Source organism: Coregonus clupeaformis, chromosome 17 (genome assembly GCF_020615455.1).
Source record: "Coregonus clupeaformis isolate EN_2021a chromosome 17, ASM2061545v1, whole genome shotgun sequence".
Lineage (NCBI taxonomy): Eukaryota > Metazoa > Chordata > Actinopteri > Salmoniformes > Salmonidae > Coregonus > Coregonus clupeaformis.
In genome coordinates, this window is record NC_059208.1 from 51,684,057 (window position 1) to 51,708,019 (window position 23,963).

At 44.1% G+C, this 23,963-nt stretch overlaps 2 protein-coding genes and 1 pseudogene across 2 annotated transcripts; 2 read left to right on the top strand and 1 right to left on the bottom strand.

Moving 5' to 3' along the window:
* The first annotated feature begins 1,700 nt into the window (after positions 1-1,700).
* On the top strand, positions 1,701-2,655 carry LOC121585407 (nanos homolog 2-like). The gene has a single exon (XM_041901755.2). The coding sequence runs from the start codon at positions 2,005-2,007 to the stop codon at positions 2,545-2,547; it is 543 nt and encodes a 180-aa protein (XP_041757689.1). The 5' UTR covers positions 1,701-2,004; the 3' UTR covers positions 2,548-2,655.
* Positions 2,656-2,824: 169 nt separating this feature from the next.
* LOC121585853 lies at positions 2,825-21,164 on the bottom strand (annotated as a pseudogene).
* Positions 21,165-22,264: 1,100 nt separating this feature from the next.
* LOC121585408 (nanos homolog 2) lies at positions 22,265-23,773 on the top strand. Its single transcript, XM_041901756.2, has one exon. It carries the CDS (start codon positions 23,123-23,125, stop codon positions 23,663-23,665), a length of 543 nt encoding a protein of 180 aa, XP_041757690.1. The 5' UTR covers positions 22,265-23,122; the 3' UTR covers positions 23,666-23,773.
* The last annotated feature ends 190 nt before the right edge of the window (positions 23,774-23,963 follow it).

The window sequence follows — 23,963 nt, forward strand, 5'->3', positions numbered from 1 at the left end:
TGATAGACCCTACATAATATTGACATCATCACAACACAGGATGATTCACTACTTACCCGTACAGACCTCTAACAAAGAATTTATCATCAGAGCGGTATCCGTAAGTAATCTTGTCTGTTCAGGCCAATGGAATGCTAATTATAGCCCTCCAAAGCGGTATCCACAAGATTTCTATTTATAGCCCCCTAAGTATTACATACCTGGACTTCACTACTACGCTTTTCTAAGCGACCTGTCAATTCTGCCCTAATTCTTCTGTTACACTTCCTCAACACAGAAAAAGAAGCGGTATTACCCAGGATTTCTGCCTACCTATGCAGTCCTCAAGACGATTAACGTCTAAAGCGGTATCTGCAGGACTTAACATGTTATTGTCTGATCGCTCAACCAGCCGTACAACCACCCGTGTCGAAATGACCCAGACAGAGCAATCATCAAGATGAATCAACTGAATCAAATGAATCAAATCAATTGAACAGACGGTTCAGACAAACAACAGCGACATGTATTCTTAAATTCAAAAGCTCCTAGTGTCTAACTTTCTGGTTCTTAAATTTGGAGAGACCTACTTGGTATTTCTTTAGATGTTGCCGAGTCCCGGATCGGACCACACAAACGTTATACTATTTTAGTAAGAACTTCTTACCTTTTTAAAAGCGGCCGCTTTTGTTTGTATGGTCCGTCCAAGCCGTTTCACAACTGCAAATACATACCGTCACTGATCCCTATCAAGTCCCTTCGTGGTCGCCAATTATGTTGTAGAAACATTTGACTAGATAATCAACTCAAAAATATCTCTCAAGACATCAGAGCCTGTGAATTTAAGAATTTAGACTTTATTAAAGAACAAAGCCTGAGCCTTTCTCCGTGAAGGAAAAAGACTGACTCCCTCTGGCTAAGATGTCTCTTTATATAGACACATATGGAAAAACATGCATACAGTCCCATCTTTTTTTTTAGTTCTGCACTCTGCACCACCCCTCTTTTTCAACGTCCAGCTGTTACACATTATCCACTCCAAAATGTCATGAATGCCTTTTTCCATATGCAGCCTCTCATTCTATCATTCTATTGGCTACGTGGCTTGGGCCCCTTCTCAAAAGCCCCTTCTTAAAAACTAATGTAAATGCAAACCAGATGTCTAGAACCCCATGGCCTCAGTTTAAAAACCCCTGTAAAATAACACATCATATACTTAATGTATATATTCATTATTTAAACATATATCTGGATTATAAAATATCAAACATGTTCATTCTGTTTCACCATTATCATTTCATAACACATTATAAAACATTTATCATTCATCACCCTTTCCAGCACTGAGATTATGTGCATGTGGCCATGTGTCAGGTCATAAGGTCATAAACATAAAGAAATGCAAACACTAGCTCCATTGTTACTTCTATCTCCACAGCCATCACGTCATTGACACTCCCTAAACCAGCTGCAGGAGTTTTCATGAAAAACACATAATTATCTCTGCTCTATATTCAACTGGCTCTCAATCCATAAACACTCCAAGGCATATAGATTTTCAATTTTACAACATATCCATGCTTATTACTAATATTATTATTTGACCTTTGACCTTTCCCTATATTTACCTTCATGATACATAAAATAACACCACAATAGACGCTTCCTTGTTTGGTGTACAATGTAAAAAATCTGTGTTCAAACACTGCAGAACTATAATGCGGAAAGAGGGATTACGGCACATCAACGTCAAACAGAATAACCGTTAAACCTTTCATTCTCTCTGACAGACAGCTCAACATCTACTCATGTGTTGCACTTGAAAAAGTTCATGTCAAAACAATAACAAACTGCACGTGGCAATGTTTACCACCTGGCTGGGGCCAGTCCCTTGGGACAGACAACACACTTCGCAAATGCCGCCCCTTTTCGACCAGACAGACAAGCTACATTGTTAAAATGTTTGGCCCGGGCCACTAGGCTACTATAAATTGCTGGAATGCATCCAGGCCACAGACATTATTGATGTGGAGTTCCAGACGCCTGTACATGATTTTCGCGAAGATTACAATGCAAAGAAACCTCATCGCTGAGGAGAGCAGCCTCGCCCCGCCCCCGACCCATTATTTCGACATGTGGCATGACTACATGAACCTAGGGAGGCTGCTGGAGAAACTGTGTGACGTCGCAGATCGGACAGAGACCTCCTATACCCAGCTGAAGGAGCAAGTACCGGACGCCGAGGACCAGACCGGTCGCCAGGAGCAACCGTGGTTTCGTCTGAACTCGATCGGGACTGAGAGCCTGAGTTCTGCAAGCAGCATTTCAGACAACACGAGCCACAGCATGGCTTCCGGCGATTACTGCGGCTTCTGCAAGCAAAATGGAGAAACGGCAGAGATCTACCGGAGCCACAAACTGAAATCCAAAGACGGCAAAGTCATCTGCCCCATTCTGAGGACCTACATTTGTCCTATGTGTGCCGCCACCGGAGACAAAGCTCACACGCGCCGATACTGCCCACAGCGCAACGAAGTAGTGCCGAAATACCGGTGGGCTGTGGAGTAGAAAATAGTTAAATCAATCTGTAAATATGTATGTAGAAAATATATCCAACGTTCTTGTTCACTGTTAGGTAGGCCTATTTTTACCATATTTTTTACGCAAAGTGGCCAATGCGCCTTTGACATGTTCTGTTATAAAAAATAAATAAACCTATTTTCGTACATGAAATCGTATGTGTTCACAATCTTCTCATTCAGGTGTACTAGCTCCTTATAAAACATTAACTCTCCTGCCAAAATGCACCCTATTGTTATGTGGGAAAGAACTCATAACATGTTAATTACATATTATAGTTTTATTGATGGCAATTACCCATGGATCTTATTTTATTACTCATCCAGTAACAATCATGGCTTTAAAATGAAATCGACTTCCTTATTATCCAAAGTCACCCTAGTCCATTTAAACAAGCAATAGAAAAATATATACTAATACTTTGTACAATACTGGTTTTGGTCCAAACAAAAGTGGATCAGAAATGCCAATATACTTTTAGTCTTCAAAGGATCCCAATTTGCATTTAAGTTTTTTTAAATGGATTTCAGGCAACTTTGAATATAGGGATTTACATAATAAATTCTAATGACAAAAATGCTGAATGCGGAGTTGGTTTAACACACAAATTCAACTTCACAGATAAAAAAAAAAAGCAAATGACTATTTACAGGTTTTTATAATATTCAAAGGCCAATTAAGAGAGAGCGGCAGAAGGTGAAGGGAAAGAACATGAATCATAATAAAGGGAAGAGAAAGAGGGAACAAGAGAAAATATGAGAATAAAGGAGAGGAGAGCGACAGAGGGGTAAAAAATAAAAAGTAAGAACAGTGAACAGATTTGGAACTACAGATGTACAAAGTCCTAAGGAGGGTATTTTAGGAGTCAGCCTCCGGCCCCAATCTCCACGGGCCTCTCTTCCCCATCCTCCTTACTGCCTCCATTTAAACACATTCATATGCTTCTCACCTACGACTGTCTGACAGCCTCAACCGGCCACTACCACACATGACACTTCCATTCAGTTTATACACATATACACACACACACACACACACACACACACACACACACCCCCTCAACATGTACAATGAAACCAAACACCTCAAAACAAACACAGTCATTCAGTACACAGAAACCTGTACATACAGCATACACGCCATTGACACCATGGCAACGTCTGAAATTGCACCCTATTCCAGACCCCATGATGTACACTGCTTCAAACTCATGGGTTAAACAAAGTGCACTACATAGGGAGTAGGGTGCCATTTGGAATTCGTCCCACGGCTTTTATTAACCTCTGCATGAACTTTAGCAGTTCATAACCTGATCACCCATACTAATCAAAGCAACAGTAAGATTTTTACACTATCAACTCTTTCAATTTCAGTTTTTGCATTTATATTTTAATTACAAAAAGTCATGACAATGTTCTAGCAGACATTTGGAGGTGTTGAAAATATACATCTTTCCTGTTTGTTGAGCAGACGTTTCTCGCTTGATTGTGTTGTTGCCATCATAGGTTCATTTGCAGTTTATTTATTTTTTAAAGTCTGACACCTGCTCTGTACGAGGGTCCCTCTCTCTAGTTGCTCTTGGGTCTACCACCCACCCACCCATCAGAATATCACCCATACATCCCCAGATAGGGGCTTCATCATAGCATCTTTCTTCACATGCTAAGTACTTCAGTGTTTGTCCAGAGGAAGTAGTCCCGTCTATGCTTGAAAGGGTCAAGTCTAGTCCGATGGATGTTTTACTTCTTACGCCGGACAGCTGTTTTGATCTTGCGTCTAGCGATTGAGTTCTGTCCTGCAGGGGCTGCAGTGAAGGTGGTGCTCTTCGTTGACCTGTAGTAGGGGATAAGACATCAACACACAATTCAAACTTAGCGTACGCACATCCAATAACTTGCAGACGTTTGGTACAAAAAGGCATCCATTTTTTAAAAATTATTATTTTACATTTTAGTCATTTAGCAGACGCTCTTAACCAGAGCGACTTATAGTTATTGAGTGCATAAAAGTTTTCATACTGGCCCCCCGGGGGAATCAAACCCACAACCCTGGCATTGCAAGTGCCATGCTCTACCAACTTAGCAACACAGGGCCCATATATATATATATATATATATACACACACACACACACACAATGACTTGGGACTAATAACAACCACTAAACCAGGGGATGCAACAATTCTGAGAGCATATGAATACCAATGTATTTATATAGGGACAGGTGAATTTGGGCCAATCCTTATCAGGAGTTGGAGCTATTGGACTCACCCAATAAAGGTAGGGGCCGCTGCGAAGTTAAAGCCACCTCCAGGTGCACTGGGTTGGGGTGCCATGGAGGGCGTGGCAGAAGGGGCGGGGGACCCTCCTGGTGCCCCTCCGAAAGCAAACACCCCTGTGCTGTTACTGGAGGTGCCGAATGCACTGTTTCCTCCGAACTGGAAACCTCCACCTGGTAAAACCATGGACACCAGGTGAATCATTGAAGTTGAATCTTTAACGTTGCGTGATAGGATGATTCAAAAGCCATCACACTAATCAGACTGAGTAGTAAAATGTATTTTCTGAATATCATATCAATCTTAAATGATTCTTGTTTTTTATTATCTTCAGAATGTATTCATACCCCTTGACTTACTCCACATTTTGTTGTGTTACAGGCCGAATTCAAAATATATTTATCTCACTCATCTACACACCCCATAATGACAAAGTGAAAATATGTTGAAATATTTTAGCAAATTTATTGAAAAGGAAATACAGAAATCTCTCATTTACATAAGTATTCACATTCCTGAGTCAATACTTTGTAGAAGCACATTTGGCAGCGTTTACAGCTGTCTTTCTGGGTAAGTCTCTAAGAGCTTTGTAACCCTGGATTGTGCAACATTTGCACATTATTCTTTTTAAAATTCTTCAAGCTCTGTCAAGTTGGTTGTTGATCATTGCTAGACAGCCATTTTCAAGTCTTGCATAGATTTTCAAGCTGATTTAATTCAAACCTGTAACTTGGCCACTCAAGAACATTCACTGTCGTCTTGGTAAGGAATTCCAGCGTATATTTGGCCTTGTGTTTTAGGTTATTGTCCTGCTGAAAGGTGAATTTGTCTCCCAGTGTCTGTTGGAAAGCAGACCAGGTTATCCTCTAGGATTTAGCCTTTGCTTAGCTCTATTCAGTTTCTTTTTATCCAAAAAAGCTCCTTAGTCCTTGCCAATGACAAGCATACCCATAACATGATGCAGCCGCCACCATGCTTGAAAATATGATGAGTGGTAGTGATGTGTTGTGTTTGCCCCAAACATAACGCTTTGTATTTAGGACAAAGTTAATTTCTTTGCCATATTTTTTGCAGTTTTACTTTAGTGCCTTATTGCAAACAGGATGCATGTTTTGGAATATTTGTATTATGTACAGGCTTCCTTCTTTTCACTCTGCCATTTAGATTAGTATTGTGGAGTAACTACAATGTCGTTGATCCATCCTCAGTTTTCTCCTATCACAGCCATTAAACTGTGTAACTGTTTTAGTCCCCATTGGCCTCCTTGTGAAATCCCTGAGCAGTTTCCTTCTTCTCCGGCAACTGAGTTAGGAAGGACGCCTGTATCTTTGTAGTGACTGGGTGTATTAATACACCATCCAGTCTAATGAATAACTTCACCATGCTCAAAGGGATATTCAATGTCAGCTTTTTTATTTTTACCCATCTACCAATAGGTGCCCTTCTTCACGAAGCATTTGAAAACCTCCCTGGTCTCTGTAGTTGAATATGTTTGAAATTCACTGCTTGACTGATGGACCTTACATATATGTGTGGGGTTTGTATGTGTGGGGTATAGTGATTCAAAAATCATGTTAAACACTATTATTGCACACAGAGCATGCAATTTATTATGTGACTTGTTAAGCACATTTTTACTCCTCAACTTATTTTAGGCTTGCCATAACAAAGGGCTTGAATACTTATTGACTCATGACATTTCAGCTTTCCATTTTTAATTAATTTGTAAACATTTCGAAAAACATAATTCCACTTTGACATTATGGGGTAGTGTGTGTAGGCCAGTGACACAAAATAAAAATGTAATCCATTTTAAATTCAGGCTGTAACAACAAAATGTGGAAAAAGTCATGGGGTGTGACTACTTTCTAAATGCACTGTACATACACAAAATAACCCCAGATAAAGTGACAGTAGAAACCCACCTGGTGTGGCGGGGGTGGATGAGCCAAAAGCGGGCGTGGAGTTGGCTTGCTGGCCGAACACAGGGACAGAGTGCTGGGAGGCTGTGGCAGAGAAGGGGGACGGTGCTGGAGAACCAAACGCAGGGGCATTGGGCTGGGAGGTACCCTGACCAAAGGTAGGAGCTTGTCCCGACCCAAAGCCAGTGGAGGAGGCAGGGCTGAATACAAACGGAGCATGGGCTGCTGATGGAGCTGGAGAGAGAGAGAGAAGTTAAAATAGCGCTGATTACATTTCAACCAACTACAAACAAGAGCGCTAAAGCGGCAAAACATCTTGGGTCAACTATTGGTCAATGTGGCCAACAGCTTCACTTATTAGATAAAGAGAAGTTTGCAGAAAAACCACAACGCTATCAATTCACATTAGTAGAATAGTGCAGCGGCAACAGTCAGGGGTGAAAAATAAAAAAGAATCCTTGAAAATAAGTCCTAAAAGTAGCCAACCTGTAGATGAGGCAGTGGAGGGCGCTGCCGCTCCAAAAGTGAAGGAGGGAGCAGCAGTGTTAGGTCCAGACCCAAACAGGAAGGGCTGAGCCGGGCCAGGGTTCAGGGAGGCTGCAGAGGCAGGCAGGCTGTCCTGGTTCGGCCCAAACAAGAAGGACTTGGCTGGGGTGGCCTCACTGGAGGCACTCTGCCCGAACAGGTAGGTACTGGGGGCCGGGATAGGGGCTGGGGTAGTGGTGCTCAGGGGCCCAAACAGACTGGGGGCAGTGGTGGTGGAAGAAGAGGTGGTGGTTGCCATGAACCCAAACGCTGGCTTTGAGGCTGCAGCATCTGCAAGAAAAACAACAAAAACGACTGAATGAAGTGAAGAATGATTGGTTTAAGTGTAGACAGCGTGTTCATTCATTACAAACACATACATTTGAATAGTGGAGGAAAAAAGAATAATCAAAAAAAATATTCATAATTTTACAGTAGAACATCCATTTATAGAATTATAGTAGAACATCCATTTATAGAATTGACAAATACAAAATTGGTTAATAATAACATTAACTATTGCAGCGTATCCCTCCCACCTGTAGAGCTTTGCCCAAAGCTGAATGAGGGCTTAGGGGCTTTTGCTGCTGGGGGTCTCGCTGTCGTCTGCCAGCTTCCCAAAGGCGAAGGTAGGTGCTTTGGGCTGGTCTGCAGATGGATCTAGCATACTGAAGGAAAAGCCTCCAGGGGGAGCCGATTCCTCCGCCTCTTTACTTGCAGCACTGAATAGGAACCCAGACCTCATAGAGGCCTCCTTCTCGTCAGGCTTCCCAAAGGTGAAAGGGTCCTGGTCTTTCTCTTGCGATTCCCCGAATATGCTGCCCCCTAGTGGTGTGGCCAGGGCAGGAGGCTCGGCCTCAGCCAGCTTCCCAAACATATGAGCTGCTGCTGTTTCTGTAGAAGCTCCACTGTCGTTCTCTGTAGAGACAGGAAGGCTTAAAGTAGAGGAGGTGGTTGTGGTTGCCGGTTTTGATAGTCCAAAGGAGAACCCTCCGTCCGAGGGTTTGCTCTCCGTGCTAACAGCTGCTGCAGTGCCGAACGAGATCCCACCGCTGACGCCAAATTTGAACCCGGCACCCATACTCAGGGCTTCATCCTTCTTCCCCTCGGCCGCTGCAGGGGTGGAAGCAGCAGCAGCTCCAAATCTGAAACCCTCTGTGGAGCTGCTGAATTTGAAGCCTGCAGAGCTGCTGGTGTCTGTCGAGGTGGTGTCTGATGAGCCAGCTGCACCGAATTTGAAGCCCCCTGAAGAGGAGGAGTCAGAGAGGGTGCCGCCGAATTTAAAGCCCCCTGAAGAGGAGGAGTCAGAGAGATTGCCGCCGAATTTGAAGCCCCCAGAAGCAGAGGCTGAGTCCGATGACGCCCCCAAGCCAAACTTGAAACCCCCTGAGCCGGTGTCAGACAAGGACTGGATACCAAACGACGAGGAACCGAACGCTGAAAGAGACAGAGGATCACATTAATTAACTACTTCAGAATTCTGTATTAAAAAAACTAAACTGTTATCATGAATTTCCTTATCTTAGTTCAGGCTTCACATCTCTCCTCACTAATATCAAAAGATCTTGCTACAATGACAAAGCCCTCTAACGAAGCCTCTATAATACAGAAAGATGGCAGTTGACAGCTGTACGTACCTTTGGGCTCTACTTTAACCCCAGGCTTGTGGGTCTGACAGGCCACACATGCCTGGTCTGCTCCCCTTGTTCTGAACACAGCACACGTCACACTCCCACGCTCCCTCTGGCTTCTTGAACTGGGCCCCAAAGCCTAGTAGAGGAGTGGTGCTGACAGGGGCGGGAGTTAGAGATGGAGGCGCTGCCGTCGCTCCTGTTAGGAAGATGATATGAGCGATAAGCAAAAATGTAAACATACATTTGCACCAGATTTCCTTTAAAATACTTTCTTGAAGATCTTTTGATGCAAAATGAACAGTCGGTCAAGATAGCAGTATGGAGACAACAAATTATCTCAACAGGCAACTTCATGAGAAAAAACACCTATAAGCAAGAAAAAGAAAACCCACCAGGTTGTTCTCTCTTCTCATTAGCTGGCTTAGTGCTCATACAGGAAACACACTTGATGTCCTGCGCCTTGTTCTGCACCATGCACACGTCACACTCCCACGCACCCTCCGGCTTCTTAAACTTGTCCCCGAAGCCCAGGAGGGGGCAGCAGCGGGCAGAGTCTTAGCCTCCCGAGAAGGCAGGCAGAGTCAGTGTGGCCTTAACTCCAGTCCCAGGCTTGGCTGTCTCACAGGCCACACATTTGACCACTTGAGGCTTGTTCTGAACCAGACAAGTGTCACAGTCCCAGCTTCCCGCAGGCTTTGTGAACAGGGCTCCAAAACCAGCAGCAGCAGTAGTGGTGGTGGTGGAACCCTCCAGCCCGGACAACGTTGTGAAGGGTTTACTGTCGGTCTTTGCTAAAGAAGAATTTGGTTGTGGGGTAATACAGGCCACACACTTTGTGTCAGTGGGTTTGTTCTGCACCATGCAGACATCACAGTCCCAGGAGCCTGTAGGCACTTTGAACAAGTCCCCAAGGGAGGGGGCGGTGGACAGGGCTGGGGTCTCCTGGGGGCTTTGGGGACAGGGGAGGTCTGAGTAACAGGAACGGCAAACCCTATGGGAAAGAAGAGCTAGGGTTAAAAACCACCCTAAAACCAGATAGAAATATAAAGACACTATTTGAAAATACACTAATTTAAACCCACCATTAAAAAGAGACACATAACACTGTCATGACAGATTACATAAACAGTCATGACAGATCACATGTAGTCCCCTGTAGCTCAGTTGGTAGAGCATGGCGCTTGCAACTCCAGGGTTGTGGGTTCGTTTCCCACGGGGGGGCCAGTATGAAAACGTATGCACTCACTTAACTGTACGTCGCTCTGGATAAGAGCGTCTGCTAAATGACTAAAATTTTTTTTTTGAAATAAACAGTCATGACAGATCACATAAACAGTCATGACAGCTGATGGCAGATGACTTGTAAGTCTTATAATAGAGATCAGGTCAAGCGTTACTAGAAACGTCAAGATTCTGTATTAATATTTCCGTCATTCTCACCAGGTCCTTTGAGGAGGTCCAGCACACTGCCCTGTTTCAACACCTTGGCTGGTTTAAACGGCCCTTCTAACTCCTCCATGCTCTCACTGGCAGCGTGCTTCACTACAGAGACACCAATGGAAACAACAGAAGAACCATTAGCTATGAAATTGGTTTCCCTTTACATCAAGGCTTGGATCTTGTTCTTATCCAGGAGGTGATCCACGCTTACCTGCTGCCACTACTGGGGTGGCCATCTTCCCGTTGGATAGTGACAGACCCGTTTTCACTACAGGTGCACTGAATGTAAACCCAGACTAAGAGACAGAAGATGGTCAACATCAGTCAGTGCAGTGATCTCACCATTGTGGAATGTCAAAACAGAAACAACGATATTCTGCGGGGGTAACACTCATCACAGCAGGCATACTCAAGCTGCGGTAAAGCTGTGGGACTTACAGATGGGGAGAAGGACGGTGGGCTAGCAGCAGTTGTCATGACAATAGGGGAGGAGAAGGTGAAAGGTGTGGAGGGAGGGGTAGAGGGGGCTGTAGTCGGTGGCACCTGAAAGAAAGACAGACTTCATGGTCATTAGGATGGACACTAAACACATTTGGATACATTCAAATAAAAACAACTGAAGATATCAAAAGTCAATGGCTACGTCCCAAATGGCACCCTTTTTCCATAAATAGTGCATTACTTTTAACCAGGGCCCTATGGGGCCAAAAGTAGAGCACTATAAAGGGGAATAGGGTGTCCTATGGGACACAGTCAAATGGAGCTGGACGGACCTCGTTAGTGACGGGCTCCTCCAGGACAGGAGTGGAGGTGACAGTGGCAGTGGGCTTGGTGGTGGAGAAGCTAAAGCTGGGCAGACTGATGGAGGTGTTGATAAGTAGAGAGATGGCCGGCAGGGCCGGTAGCTCAGCAATCTGAAGAGAGGAGTCAGAGTGTAGAAAACAGTTAACAGTACTATACATGAACCAGAATATCTCTACTACACATAGCGGCGTATGGCAATAATTTCCTTGCACAATTAGACAATTATTGTTTCAACCCACCCCCATTTCCAGCCCTGCTCAGAAACATTTCAGAACTAACCAATCATTTATTGCCTGGATCCCAAACTTCTCGCCAGACAGAATAGGAGAAGGGATCAGAGAGAATAAGAGATGAGCACCCACCTCGTCTTCAGGTCGTTTGGACGAGGGTCGTGTGCTGGTCCTCTCCCTCTTCACCTTCCCTCCTCCTGACCCTGTGCTTCTGGCTGCAGGAGTGCTGGACAGAGGGTAGGTGGGCAGACTGCTGCTTGTGCTTTGAGAAGGACCTGCCACTGCTTCAGGAATCAGAGGGGATTGTCTTGTGGGCTGGAGATGGTGGAGCAAAGGTTAAAGGTTAAACATGAAGCAAAACAAGTCTGGTTCTATGGACTGGCTGTACATTTGGAAAGCAACTCTTGAATGAAACAACCTTCACATCTACCCAACTACAGCCAACCCAACGGTCTATGGACGGGGTTTAAAAGAATCAGCCCGGTGTGTAGTCGCAGTTGGTAGGGCTGGGCGATACTGCCTAAAAATCATATCTCGATTTTTTCAAACTTGTGGGTGATGCACAATATACAGTATAAATATACTTTATTTTTATCTCTAAATAAGCTTTGTTTACATTTACATTTTAGTCATTTAGCAGACGCTCTTATCCAGAGTGACATACAGTTAGTGAGTGCATACATTATTATTTTATTTTTTTCATACTGGCCCCCCCATGGGAATCGAACCCACAACCCTGGCATTGAAAACGCCATCCCTGCCGGCCATTCCCTCCCCTACCCTGGACGACGCTGGGCCAATTGTGCGCCGCCCCATGGGTCTCCCGGTCGCGGCCGGCTACGACAGAGCCTGGATTCGAACCAGGATCTATAGTGGAGGCGCAGTGGTCTAAGGTCAATACACACTGCAACTCAAACAGTCAGGAATAATCTAATGAATTCAGGGCTTGTAAAATTATCCCTATTTATTTATTTTATCAAAATAGTTTAACCTGCATTTTTTTTTTTTGGCAAATCACTGATCTGGCTTTCAAGTATGTCTATGAAAATGCAATTTTTGTTTTAAAAAAAATAACCAGAGCCAAAATTAACACAGGTCTCATAAACAATCTATCAAACACAAGCCCACCTGCTAGTGAGTAGAGAGCTAATCTTTATAACCAACTTGGAGTGGCCTACCTGGATAAGATTATTATTATTGCTCAGAATGAGAATGTCACGAGAATTTTGTTATCTCAATGGTTGAAGTCAACTACTTCTCAAGCTTTGAATAATTCCCAGAGGTTGTTTAATTCATTATTAACTATTAATGTCTCCCGAGTGGCGCAGTGGTCTAAGGCACTGCATCGCAGTGCTAGCTGTGCCACTAGAGATCCTGGTTCGAATCCAGGCTCTGTCGTAGCCGGCCGTGACCGGGAGACCCATGGGGCGGCGCATAATTGGCCCTGCGTCGTCCAGGGTAGGGGAGGGAATGGCCGGCAGGGATGTAGCTCAGTTGGTAGAGCATGGTGTTTGCCACGCCAGGGTTGTGGGTTCAATTCCCACGGGGGGCCAGTATGAAAAATAAAATAATAATGTATGCACTAACTGTAAGTTGCTCTGGATAAGAGCATCTGCTAAAATGACTAAAATGTAAACTAGAGAATTAAAGTCCAATTTCTGCAATGAATCAGTTTCTTTATTCATGAGAGCTCTGGCCTCTCAAGTTCAGAGCCCATCCTTTATACACACACGTCAGACGAAAATCCCACCCACTTTAGGCGGGCTGTATTTTTCCACTGTACACATATTTGTTATCTCAATTCTGCAACATGTTTCATAATCTTCTCAGAGCCTAACAGTTTCTCCCCTCCCTGAGTTGGGAGGCCTATTTCCCATTATTGGTTTCACAGTTGTCACAAGTTGTCTGTCCTAACTCCTACTTATATTGCTAAATTGTAACACAACATCATAACCTTAACTTGTCCTACGCACACACATTACTAGATTATAGTCTTATTATTCTAATACATTTCACACCGTTATATAGTTTCAGGGTGGAATACTTTTAGTCACTACTTTTAACATTTAAATTCTTCTATCAGAGAAAGAGTTGCAAATTCCTTATATAAAAAGTGTATTTTCATGCTCATTGCACACTTATAAAATACAGACTAGCCAGCTGGCGCAAAAGTCTGTGGTCCTCTGTAGCTCAGCTGGTAGAGCACGGCGCTTGTAACGCCAAGGTAGTGGGTTCGATCCCCGGGACCACCCATACACAAAAAAAATTTATGCACGCATGACTGTACGTCGCTTTGGATAAAAGCGTCTGCTAAATGGCATATTATTATTATTATAAAATGCTGCTAGCGGTACGTGGTACCGCGCGCGACAAACTGAGCATTCATTTCCCACAATCATGTTCATTGATGCTCTCGTTTTAGTAGGGCCTGCTCTGTTATACATGTCGGGGGTGGAGACACAAAAAGGGTCGTTAGAAAGGTTCAGTTCTCGTCCATTATAGTAAAATAATGTCTAAGTGTTTCGGTCTCCATATGACCGATTCTGTTGAACCAAACCTCAAATGCAAATAGCGTGTTTAAACTGCCTGTTGTCAGAGGAAGAAGTTATATTTTGTCGTGATGAGTGGCAGGGGCTTGGAGTCTGTGTGCGAGTGGGAAGGTGCAAAGTGCACACAGCAAAGAAGGAGACGAGACCAAAAAGACATAGAACGCTCATAAAAACAAACCAATAATTATTGTGATACGGGCATTCAGAACATTAATTCAAATTAATTGAATTAACTTGATATATGGCCCAGCCCTAGTTGCTGGACATCGTAGTTGGTCCCGATTCAACATGCAGAAACAGCTATGGACAGTTAGTCGGAGTTGGGGGAAGACTTCAACACATCATCGATAGTTAGCTGTCTGTAGTTGTATGGATGCGTAGAAGCCATTAGCTGACTAATGTGGAGGTGGGGGTCCTCACCGTGTCTCTGGGGGTTCGGGTTAGGCACCCGGGGATCAGAGAGGGCCTGAAGGACATTGAGCGGTTCCCAGACACCGACGCTGATGCTGGGATCACCAGCCTCTGGACTGGTGGGAGGGGAGAGTCCAGCTGTAGGGGAACACAGAAAAGTCAGATAAATACTCAAAACAACATGTCCCATGTACACACGCATACAAAAATGTAAAACGCTCAAATTTTATTCTCAGCTCTCCAATCCATATATGGCCATTATCAACAGCTGGGTTAATCTGGTCAAATAAAACCCCAGAGGTTTGAATATAATTGCATGTGCCAAATCTTCATCGTACCAAAATGTTTGCATGTCCTTGAACACATCATCCGTTTGAAACCTGACCAGAACCCTGTGCGCCAGCATCCTTACCGTGTGCCTGAGAGGCTGGTGGTATCCCTCAAGGAAAAGGTCCACACCATGATATAGATGGATGTTGTCGAACCATCGTCAAGTGAATGGAGCAGCCCCATTGTCATCCACCCTAAAGAAGGATGGCTCTTTGCGTGTCTGCATGGACTTCCGTAAGGTGAATGCCATCTCCCAGTTTGATGCCTACCCCATGTCCCACATTGACGACTTACTGAAGAAAATAGGTGGAGCTCATTACATCACCACGTTGGATCTCTGCAAAGGGTACTGGCAGGTGCCCCTGGACGAACAGTCCAAGGCCTACACTGCCTTCCGGATGCTGATGGGCCTGTTCCAGTTCAAGGTTATGCAGTTTGGGCTTCATGGGGCCCCTGCAACTTTCCAGAGGCTCATGGACAAGGTCCTCCAGGACTGTGACGATTGCTGTGCTGCCTAGTTGGATGACGTGGTGATCTACAGCCACTCCTGGGAGGAGCACATACAGGGTCTTAGCAGAGTCCTGGGGAAGATCCATGATGCAAGCCTCAGGCTTAACCTCCTGAAGTGTGAGTGGGTAAAACAGGAGACATAGTACCTAGGTTGCCAGCTGGGTAAAAGTAAAGTTCGGCCTCAGGTGGAAAAAGTGGAGTCCTTTAGGAACAGCCCTGAACGCAGAACCAAGACACAGGTGAAGTCCTTCCTAGGTCTGGCAGGGTGGTACCGGAGATTCATTCCCCAGTTCTCCACCATCGCAGTTCCCCTGATCAACCTCACCTCAAAAAGGTGGCCAGCAACCCTGTGAAGTGGACTGAGGAGTGTGAGGAAGCGTTCATGACGCTGAAAAAACACCTGTGCTCATCCCGTTCTCCAGAGCCCTGATTTTCAGAAGAGGTTTCTCGTACAGGTGGACGCGTCAGCTGTGGGAATTGGAGCTCTACTGCCCCAAGGGGGAGCCATGAGAGGAGCTCCCAGTGCTGTACCTGAGTCGGAAGCACTTGCCCAGGGAAACCAGGTATTCAACCATGGAGAAGGAGTGTCTGGCTATAAAGTGAGCACTAGACAGCCTCCGGTACTACCTTCTTTCCCAGGTTTGAAATGCCATAATGTCAGCTGTCAGTGTCAAGAGATATTGTATTGGTTTTTTGAAGATAAACACTAGCTGGGCAATATGGACCAAAATCCATATCCCGATAAATTGACTGAATTACCACAATAACTAGAACGATACGTTTATAACAATGTGCACCAGGTATTTTTTTAAATATTACTACTACTTTAGCCCTTTTCGCACAAGACTATTATTACTAGAGAACGTTGGTTATGTAATTATTACTCAAGAATGTCCGTTATTCCAGAGGACGATTCGGACAGGATTAGTTTTTCCAAACTGCCCCCTGTAATTCTTACCTTTCTTTCAATAAATTGACAGTTATGACGGAAGCCTGGAGGTTTTTTTCTAGGTGATAACAGGGCTACACTGATAACTCGAGCTTGGTTCCCAAATTTCTAAACCATACCAAACCATCTTTGGTATAGTGTCGCCATAATATTTCAAATGAGGAAGTGTGCTCATAATCATTTGAATATTTTAGCGATCCGCAGTACGTCCTAAATGCTCCCCCAGCCTTCACACATTTCTCTCAAAACACAGGGATGTCGATTCACACGGGACTAGTATTATCAGAGGACCTTGGAGTTCGCCAAAAAACAGTAGGTTATTCTGGCTGGAATTGTTACTCTCCTGCCATTTAAGCATTACTGACATGGCAGATTCGGCCGGGACTAAAACCACAGATGTGGTGTTTTGTGCTCGTGCACATACATTACCCGACCTCCCACAGCAAAGTAATCCCGTCCGAATAGGGCTTTTGACTGTGGTCCCTATCAATTGTCCCATTCACAATCACCCATATTAACAAACGTATTTAATTTCAAACCTTTCTCTAGAAGGGTCCTATAGGTTATTTATCGTAATGAACGATATCAGCAAAATGTCCACGATAAAGGGTCGGTGTCTCTTACAAACACTTACCCGTTTTTTTTGGGCCTGGAAATGTGAACGGTCTAGAGTGCTGCCATCCAGGGACTGCAGGACATAAGAGAAAGAAATGTGAGCTAAGTAACAATGACGACCATTGAGAATTTTAAAAAAGAGAAATTCATAACACATACTGTTGACAAGGGAGAGGACACTGTAGAGGGGATTCTCTTGGCATCCTGTTAAACACAAACAAACAAATGATGCATTTGTTAACATAAATAACTTTCTACAGAGACATTTCCCATAGCTTGATAGCCAAGTTGACACCACAGGAGGTTGGTGGCACCTTAATTGGGGAGGACGGGCTCGTGGTAATGACTGGAGCGGAGTAGGTGGAAAGGTATCAACAACATCAAACACATGGTTTCCATGGTTTCCATGTGTTTGATGCCATTCCATTCGCTCCATCCAGCCATAATTATGAACCGTTCTCCCCACAGCAGCCTCCACTGGTTGAAATGTATACATTATTTCCTTGTGCGGATTCACCACTTCAAATGGCTTCTCCAGAAATAAAGAAATGCAGGCCTAACAGCTGACACTAATACTATATACACAGAGGATCTATACAACACATCTCTATCAGACGGTTCTGTAGCCATTGTGCCAAGCTGAAATGGCCCCTGTTCATGCGAATCTGAGGGTTCCATATTTAATTCAACGTAAACAACTTTATTGGTACGCACAGCGAGGGGGCTGGACATGCGCTCCAGGGACTGTAGGATGCGTCGGGCGGTAGCGCTGGTCACCCCACAGGGCTGAGCCCCAGCAGGCTTGGCCTTGATCTGTCTCCGCAATGGAGCCTAGAGGGGAAAATACACATCCATCAATAACATTCTATTTACATAGAGAAGCACTTTTTACAAACCCAATTACCACAAAGTGATTAACGGCAAACATGGTTTGAATGAATGCCAAGTTAATGAAATAGCACTGGTGGAAATGCAGAGCATCAAACAGCTCAGGGGTTGTGTTTCCACGGAAAAAAATGATAAAATACATAAGATATCTTGCTGTGTTTTGTAAATGCCGATCTAAAAATGCTTCTTACTGTAATTTCTGCCCAGAATCAGACTAATTTTGTGCTTCAGTTGCACTTCTCCACTCGGATGAGAATTCACAAACGGGCGTTCTATCAGCAGACAGCGCTCTGACTGATGTGGAGCTACTTTTCTCAGTGTAGCCAGTCTACTTTTCTCTGGTAAAATGCAAGATTAACTTCAAGCAAAACATTAGGAATAGTAGCTGGCTACATTCTTTCTATGATAAACATTAGAAATGGTTTTTGCAAAAATGCTCATTTACTGGTGTGGCTGCTAGCCAAATAGTGTTGCACTTCTGCTGTCATCCAATGAAAATCAAGCTATTGTCTGCCAAATGTGTTGCACTAATGTATTTTCTCTTATGGAAAACTATAGATGCATGCTGCTGATCACTCAATTGAGGCAACAACAAAAAAACACACTTGCCTTTCAATATAAAAACGCAAGTGAAATGGTTTAAAATGCAGATTTCTGAACTCTGCAGCTGCATTTCCCCTGACTAACATAATATCTACTATCTGTTATTATTCAGCACAGGGCATCACAGCTCTATTTCCCCTGACTAACATCATATCTACTATCTGTTTGAAATGAAATTGTTGGTGCTGGCAGCCCAGAATATAGCTTTTTTTTTGGGGGGGGGGAATCAATAGGGAAACACTTGTGAGTTGTAGTGGAGTGGGGAGCTTACCTGGTAAGGTGTGGCTGTGCGTGAGCGGCCTGTTCTAACAGCAGCCGCTCCCCCGTAGGTAGTCTTCCCTGGGTAGAAGGGGGAATCCCCCAACTGACTGGAGTTCAGCACTGAACTGTTCAACGTAGACTAGCGGAGAAGAAAAACATGGAGGCCGAATATCAAACACAATCATAATGCAGCACCAGCAAGTTTCCAAGCCACGTGTATGTATGCATGCATGCAGGTTTTCCTGTAAAGAATTTGGGTAAATTATTAGCTGTCATTATTGCAACTGGTCGAAGTAAATCAATTTAACATCGGTAGCAAAGCGAGTAGAGTTTGCGGACTCTAGACTGGCACTCACAGTGGAGGACTGACTTGACTGACTGACACTCACAGTGGAGGAAGTCCCAAAGACAGACAGGTTGAACGCAGGCTTTTTGAGACTGGACTGGGACTGCTGGGGCCCAGAGTGGGTCCGGTCCATCTCCGGAGACCAGAGCTGGGGTAGCGACGTGGTCTTAAAGTTCGGTACATCTGGGGACAGAGAAGAGACATTTTTGTGTGATTAATCAAACTTGTGTCATGCATCTATGTAACAAAGGACTGAATTTCAGCAATACTGTCTACGCATACTAAAATGTTATATTCAAAATTTGGGAAATTATTTCCCACAGCCACTTCCTACCATTAAAATATATTCTGCTGACTCTAGACCTCAACAGGATTGCTCGTGGCCAAAATGTGATTGAGTACTTTCCACACACACAATCCACAAAACACACTACCTTTTTCTGATGCGCGTGATGAGAAGCCGCTGGTGGTGGAGATGTTGTCGTCCTCGTGCTGGGAGCTGTTGTCCTTGATCTCTTTGACCAGGGTGAAGCTGGACGAGGCCCCAGCGAAGGGGCCCCCGGAGAAAGGGGCGGAGGAGGTGGAGGGCTCGGAGAACAGGGAGCTGGGGCCCCGCAGGGCCGGGGAGGCGTCCAGGGAGGGGAAGTGGAGGTGGGTGCGGTTGAGGGGGGGCCTCAACAGAACATCCTGGAAGTTCAGGGATGCCCTGCTTGTCGAAGGCTCTGGAGGTTAAGATGGGTTGAAATGACTAGGGTTAAGATGGGTTGATCCATATTTTGAGCTTCAAAATTGCACTGAGGTCCCAAGGCAAGTTCAAATACTGGAATTAGGCTAAACAATCCAAAAACAAAGGATTAAATATCTAAAAATATAATACAGCACCAATGGGCTAGATCTCTGCCATATGTCATAAATATATCTGATATACTGTATATTATACCATATCTGCTCACCTGTATTGCTGCTACCGGGCTCTGCAGAGTCCCGTCCATCAGGAAGGGGGTCTACCTCCTCGCTGTCATTAGGGGGAGGGGCCTGGCTATTCGGCTCCTCCCCCACCATGGCCCCTCCCCCTTCTGCAGCCTCCCCGTTCCTGAAGTATTTCTGCAGCCAAGAAGGAACGATGCTCTTGACTGTGTCTGTCACTCGACTAATCAGGCCTGACTGCTGCTCGTGAACAGAAAGAGGAGAGAAGGGTGGAGATAATAGAGGAGGGAGAGAGAAATGGGAAGGAGGGAGACTTTTAGGACAATAGGTTGATATTTAAATGAGAAAATAAAACCGTGATGATGAACATCTGTTTGGTGAACGTCTACTGTTACAGTATCTAGCAAACTACACATTTATTCAGGGCAACAAACTACAAAAAAAGGCAAACACACTGATGATGAATATGTTACTAGGTATTGAACGAGACCGCAGTGGGTGCACAGCAAAGTAATTCCTCTCAAAGCCCTACTCAAAAGCTCTCAGTAGCTATGTTTCCATTAACTTGTCCAGTGATTTTTAGTCGACATTTACAAAGTTTGCATTGAAAATAGATGGGACAATTGCCTGCTACGGTGGGTTTCCATTTAATGGTATTGTGTAGATAGAAACAGTGGTGTAAGTGTTTCCATTACCCATTTAGGCAAATTGACATTAATAAATTGGCGACAGCCTGTATGCCCTCCCACCTATCTGTCTCAGGTAGCCTGCAAAAGCCAGCATGGATATAATCCAAGTAATATATTGGTTGTTTGCCATTGCCTAATATAGACTGGATCTGCTGTTTTGTCAGAACAACTGCTAGATTTGAGATTTCCCCTTTAGAACGTGAGGAAGGGGACTATAAAGAAAAGAGAGCCGAAGTATTCCTCTAAAAGGGCTGGGGTAACAACCAATGGCTAGCCACACTGTTACCTTACCTGAGTGGAAGCATATCCACGTGTAAAGTGAAGGTCCTGGTTGATCTGATAGGCTGAGGCCCTCTGCAGCTTTGATCTATTGGTGACCAGATTGTTGTTGAATGACCAATCAGGTTGGGTGTACCTCAGGCCAGGCTTCAGAAAGCTTGGTTTCATGCCTGGAGAGGAATTATTAGAGGATATATACTGAACAAAAATATAAACACAACATGCAACAATTTCAATTATTTGACTGAGTTACAGTTCATATAAGGAAATCAGTTAATTGAAATAAATTCATTAGGCCCTAATCTATGGATTTCCACCCACTGGGCAGCCAGGCCTCGCCAATCAGAATGAGTTTCCCCCACAAAAATTACTTCATTACAGACAGAAATAATCCTGTTTCATCAGCTGTCCGGGTGGCTGGTCTCAGATGATCCTGCAGGTGAAGAAGCCGGATGTGGAGGTCATGGGCTGGCGTGGTTACACGTGGTCTGCGGTTGTGAGGCCAGTTGGTTGTGCAGCCAAATTCTCTAAAACGACATTTACATTTTAGAGTGGCCTTTTTTGTGCACAAAATTGGAGAGAAATAAGATTTATATGCATATGGAACATTTCTGGGATCTTTTATTTCAGCTCATGGAACCAACACTTTACATGTTGAGTTTATATTTTTGTTCAGTGTTGTCTTGCATTTTTCAAATTCTACCAAATGGACAATTATTGACTTACATTTTAGTCATTTAGCAGACGCTCTTATCCAGAGCGACTTAGTGAGTGCATACATTTTCATACTGGCCCCCTGTGGGAATCGAACACACAACCCTGCCGTTGCAAACGCCATGCTCTACCAACGGAGCTACACGGGACCTAAAAAAAAAGCTAAAAGGGTGTCATTTTTGTGCAATTTGGACCAACACTGGCTTCTTAATGTCCACTTCTTAGAGTAAAATAATACATTTTTCAGATTTCACAGTCAGTGCCTAAAATGATATTAAGCCTTTACTAACAGGAGAATGCATTAAACCACTTCCAAAATACATCACTTACCACATGATGAATTCAAAAGGATGAAAATGACAGAAGCATATAGCAAAGAGCTTGAACCTTCAGCAGCTTATTAGCAAACATTAAAAGTGAAATGTGGGAAATTTCAGAACTCTTCAGAATCACTTGGAATCCTCCTTTGGAGCTTTACAGTCTGTGACAAAACAACAATTTCTGACATCCCAAGTGAGCCAGTAAACATATTGTATAATGTTAAACAGAATGTTGCACCGTCACTACCACAGAGTACAATGTTTGCATTTGTACTGGCCAACTGTGTCAATGTAAGTAACACATGCGGGGCGGCAGGTGTCTTAGTGGTTAAGAGCGTTGTGCCAGTAACCGAAAGGTCGCTGGTTCTAATCCCCGAGCCGACTAGGTGAAAAATCTGTCGATGTGCCCTTGAGCAAGGCACTTAACCCTAATTGCTCCTGTAAGTCGCTCTGGATAAGAGCGTCTGCTAAATGACTAAAAATGTTTTTTTTTAAACATGCAGCTGTTGGAGAATACATGAGGGTTTGCATGCAGTCAAAACGCTAAGGAGCCTAAACGTGATAAGTTTCAGTCTAGACATCCTCCGTCTAGACATATGAGGCTCCATGTGCAGCTGCAAAACAACATCAAGAAGATACCCATTGACCTTTAAAGTTTAAACCCTCATGGCCTTACTGAGCACTCCATTCATATAGCTAACATATTTACACATTTGCTGTAATAATCAGGAATTCCATCCCCAATGCACAGTTGAAGCATTTCCTACACAAGTTTGGCTTTAAATGCATACGACTGTAGGTTATTGTTCATATAACTTAGAAAACAATTCATTAAGGAAAACAATGTGAATTGACAACAGGGACCACTCAAATCAGATTTTACCTGTGATTTACCAAAACCCTATAAAGCGACACAATATTGGTATAATAAAATAAAATTGTCCTACAGATATAAATATACAAATCTGCATAGACGCTTCCTTGTTTGGTGTACAATGTAAAAAATCTGTGTTCAAACACTGCAGAACTATAATGCGGAAAGAGGGATTACGGCACATCAACGTCAAACAGAATAACCGTTAAACCTTTCATTCTCTCTGACAGACAGCTCAACATCTACTCATGTGTTGCACTTGAAAAAGTTCATGTCAAAACAATAACAAACTGCACGTGGCAATGTTTACCACCTGGCTGGGGCCAGTCCCTTGGGACAGACAACACACTTCGCAAATGCCGCCCCTTTTCGACCAGACAGACAAGCTACATTGTTAAAATGTTTGGCCCGGGCCACTAGGCTACTATAAATTGCTGGAATGCATCCAGGCCACAGACATTATTGATGTGGAGTTCCAGACGCCTGTACATGATTTTCGCGAAGATTACAATGCAAAGAAACCTCATCGCTGAGGAGAGCAGCCTCGCCCCGCCCCCGACCCATTATTTCGACATGTGGCATGACTACATGAACCTAGGGAGGCTGCTGGAGAAACTGTGTGACGTCGCAGATCGGACAGAGACCTCCTATACCCAGCTGAAGGAGCAAGTACCGGACGCCGAGGACCAGACCGGTCGCCAGGAGCAACCGTGGTTTCGTCTGAACTCGATCGGGACTGAGAGCCTGAGTTCTGCAAGCAGCATTTCAGACAACACGAGCCACAGCATGGCTTCCGGCGATTACTGCGGCTTCTGCAAGCAAAATGGAGAAACGGCAGAGATCTACCGGAGCCACAAACTGAAATCCAAAGACGGCAAAGTCATCTGCCCCATTCTGAGGACCTACATTTGTCCTATGTGTGCCGCCACCGGAGACAAAGCTCACACGCGCCGATACTGCCCACAGCGCAACGAAGTAGTGCCGAAATACCGGTGGGCTGTGGAGTAGAAAATAGTTAAATCAATCTGTAAATATGTATGTAGAAAATATATCCAACGTTCTTGTTCACTGTTAGGTAGGCCTATTTTTACCATATTTTTTACGCAAAGTGGCCAATGCGCCTTTGACATGTTCTGTTATAAAAAATAAATAAACCTATTTTCGTACATGAAATCGTATGTGTTCACAATCTTCTCATTCAGGTGTACTAGCTCCTTATAAAACATTAACTCTCCTGCCAAAATGCACCCTATTGTTATGTGGGAAAGAACTCATAACATGTTAATTACATATTATAGTTTTATTG

Excerpts from the sequence above, each read along its gene's own strand:
- LOC121585407 (XM_041901755.2), top strand. The coding sequence starts at position 2,005 with ATGTGGAGTTCCAGACGCCTGTACATGATTTTCGCGAAGATTACAATG.
- LOC121585408 (XM_041901756.2), top strand. The coding sequence starts at position 23,123 with ATGTGGAGTTCCAGACGCCTGTACATGATTTTCGCGAAGATTACAATG.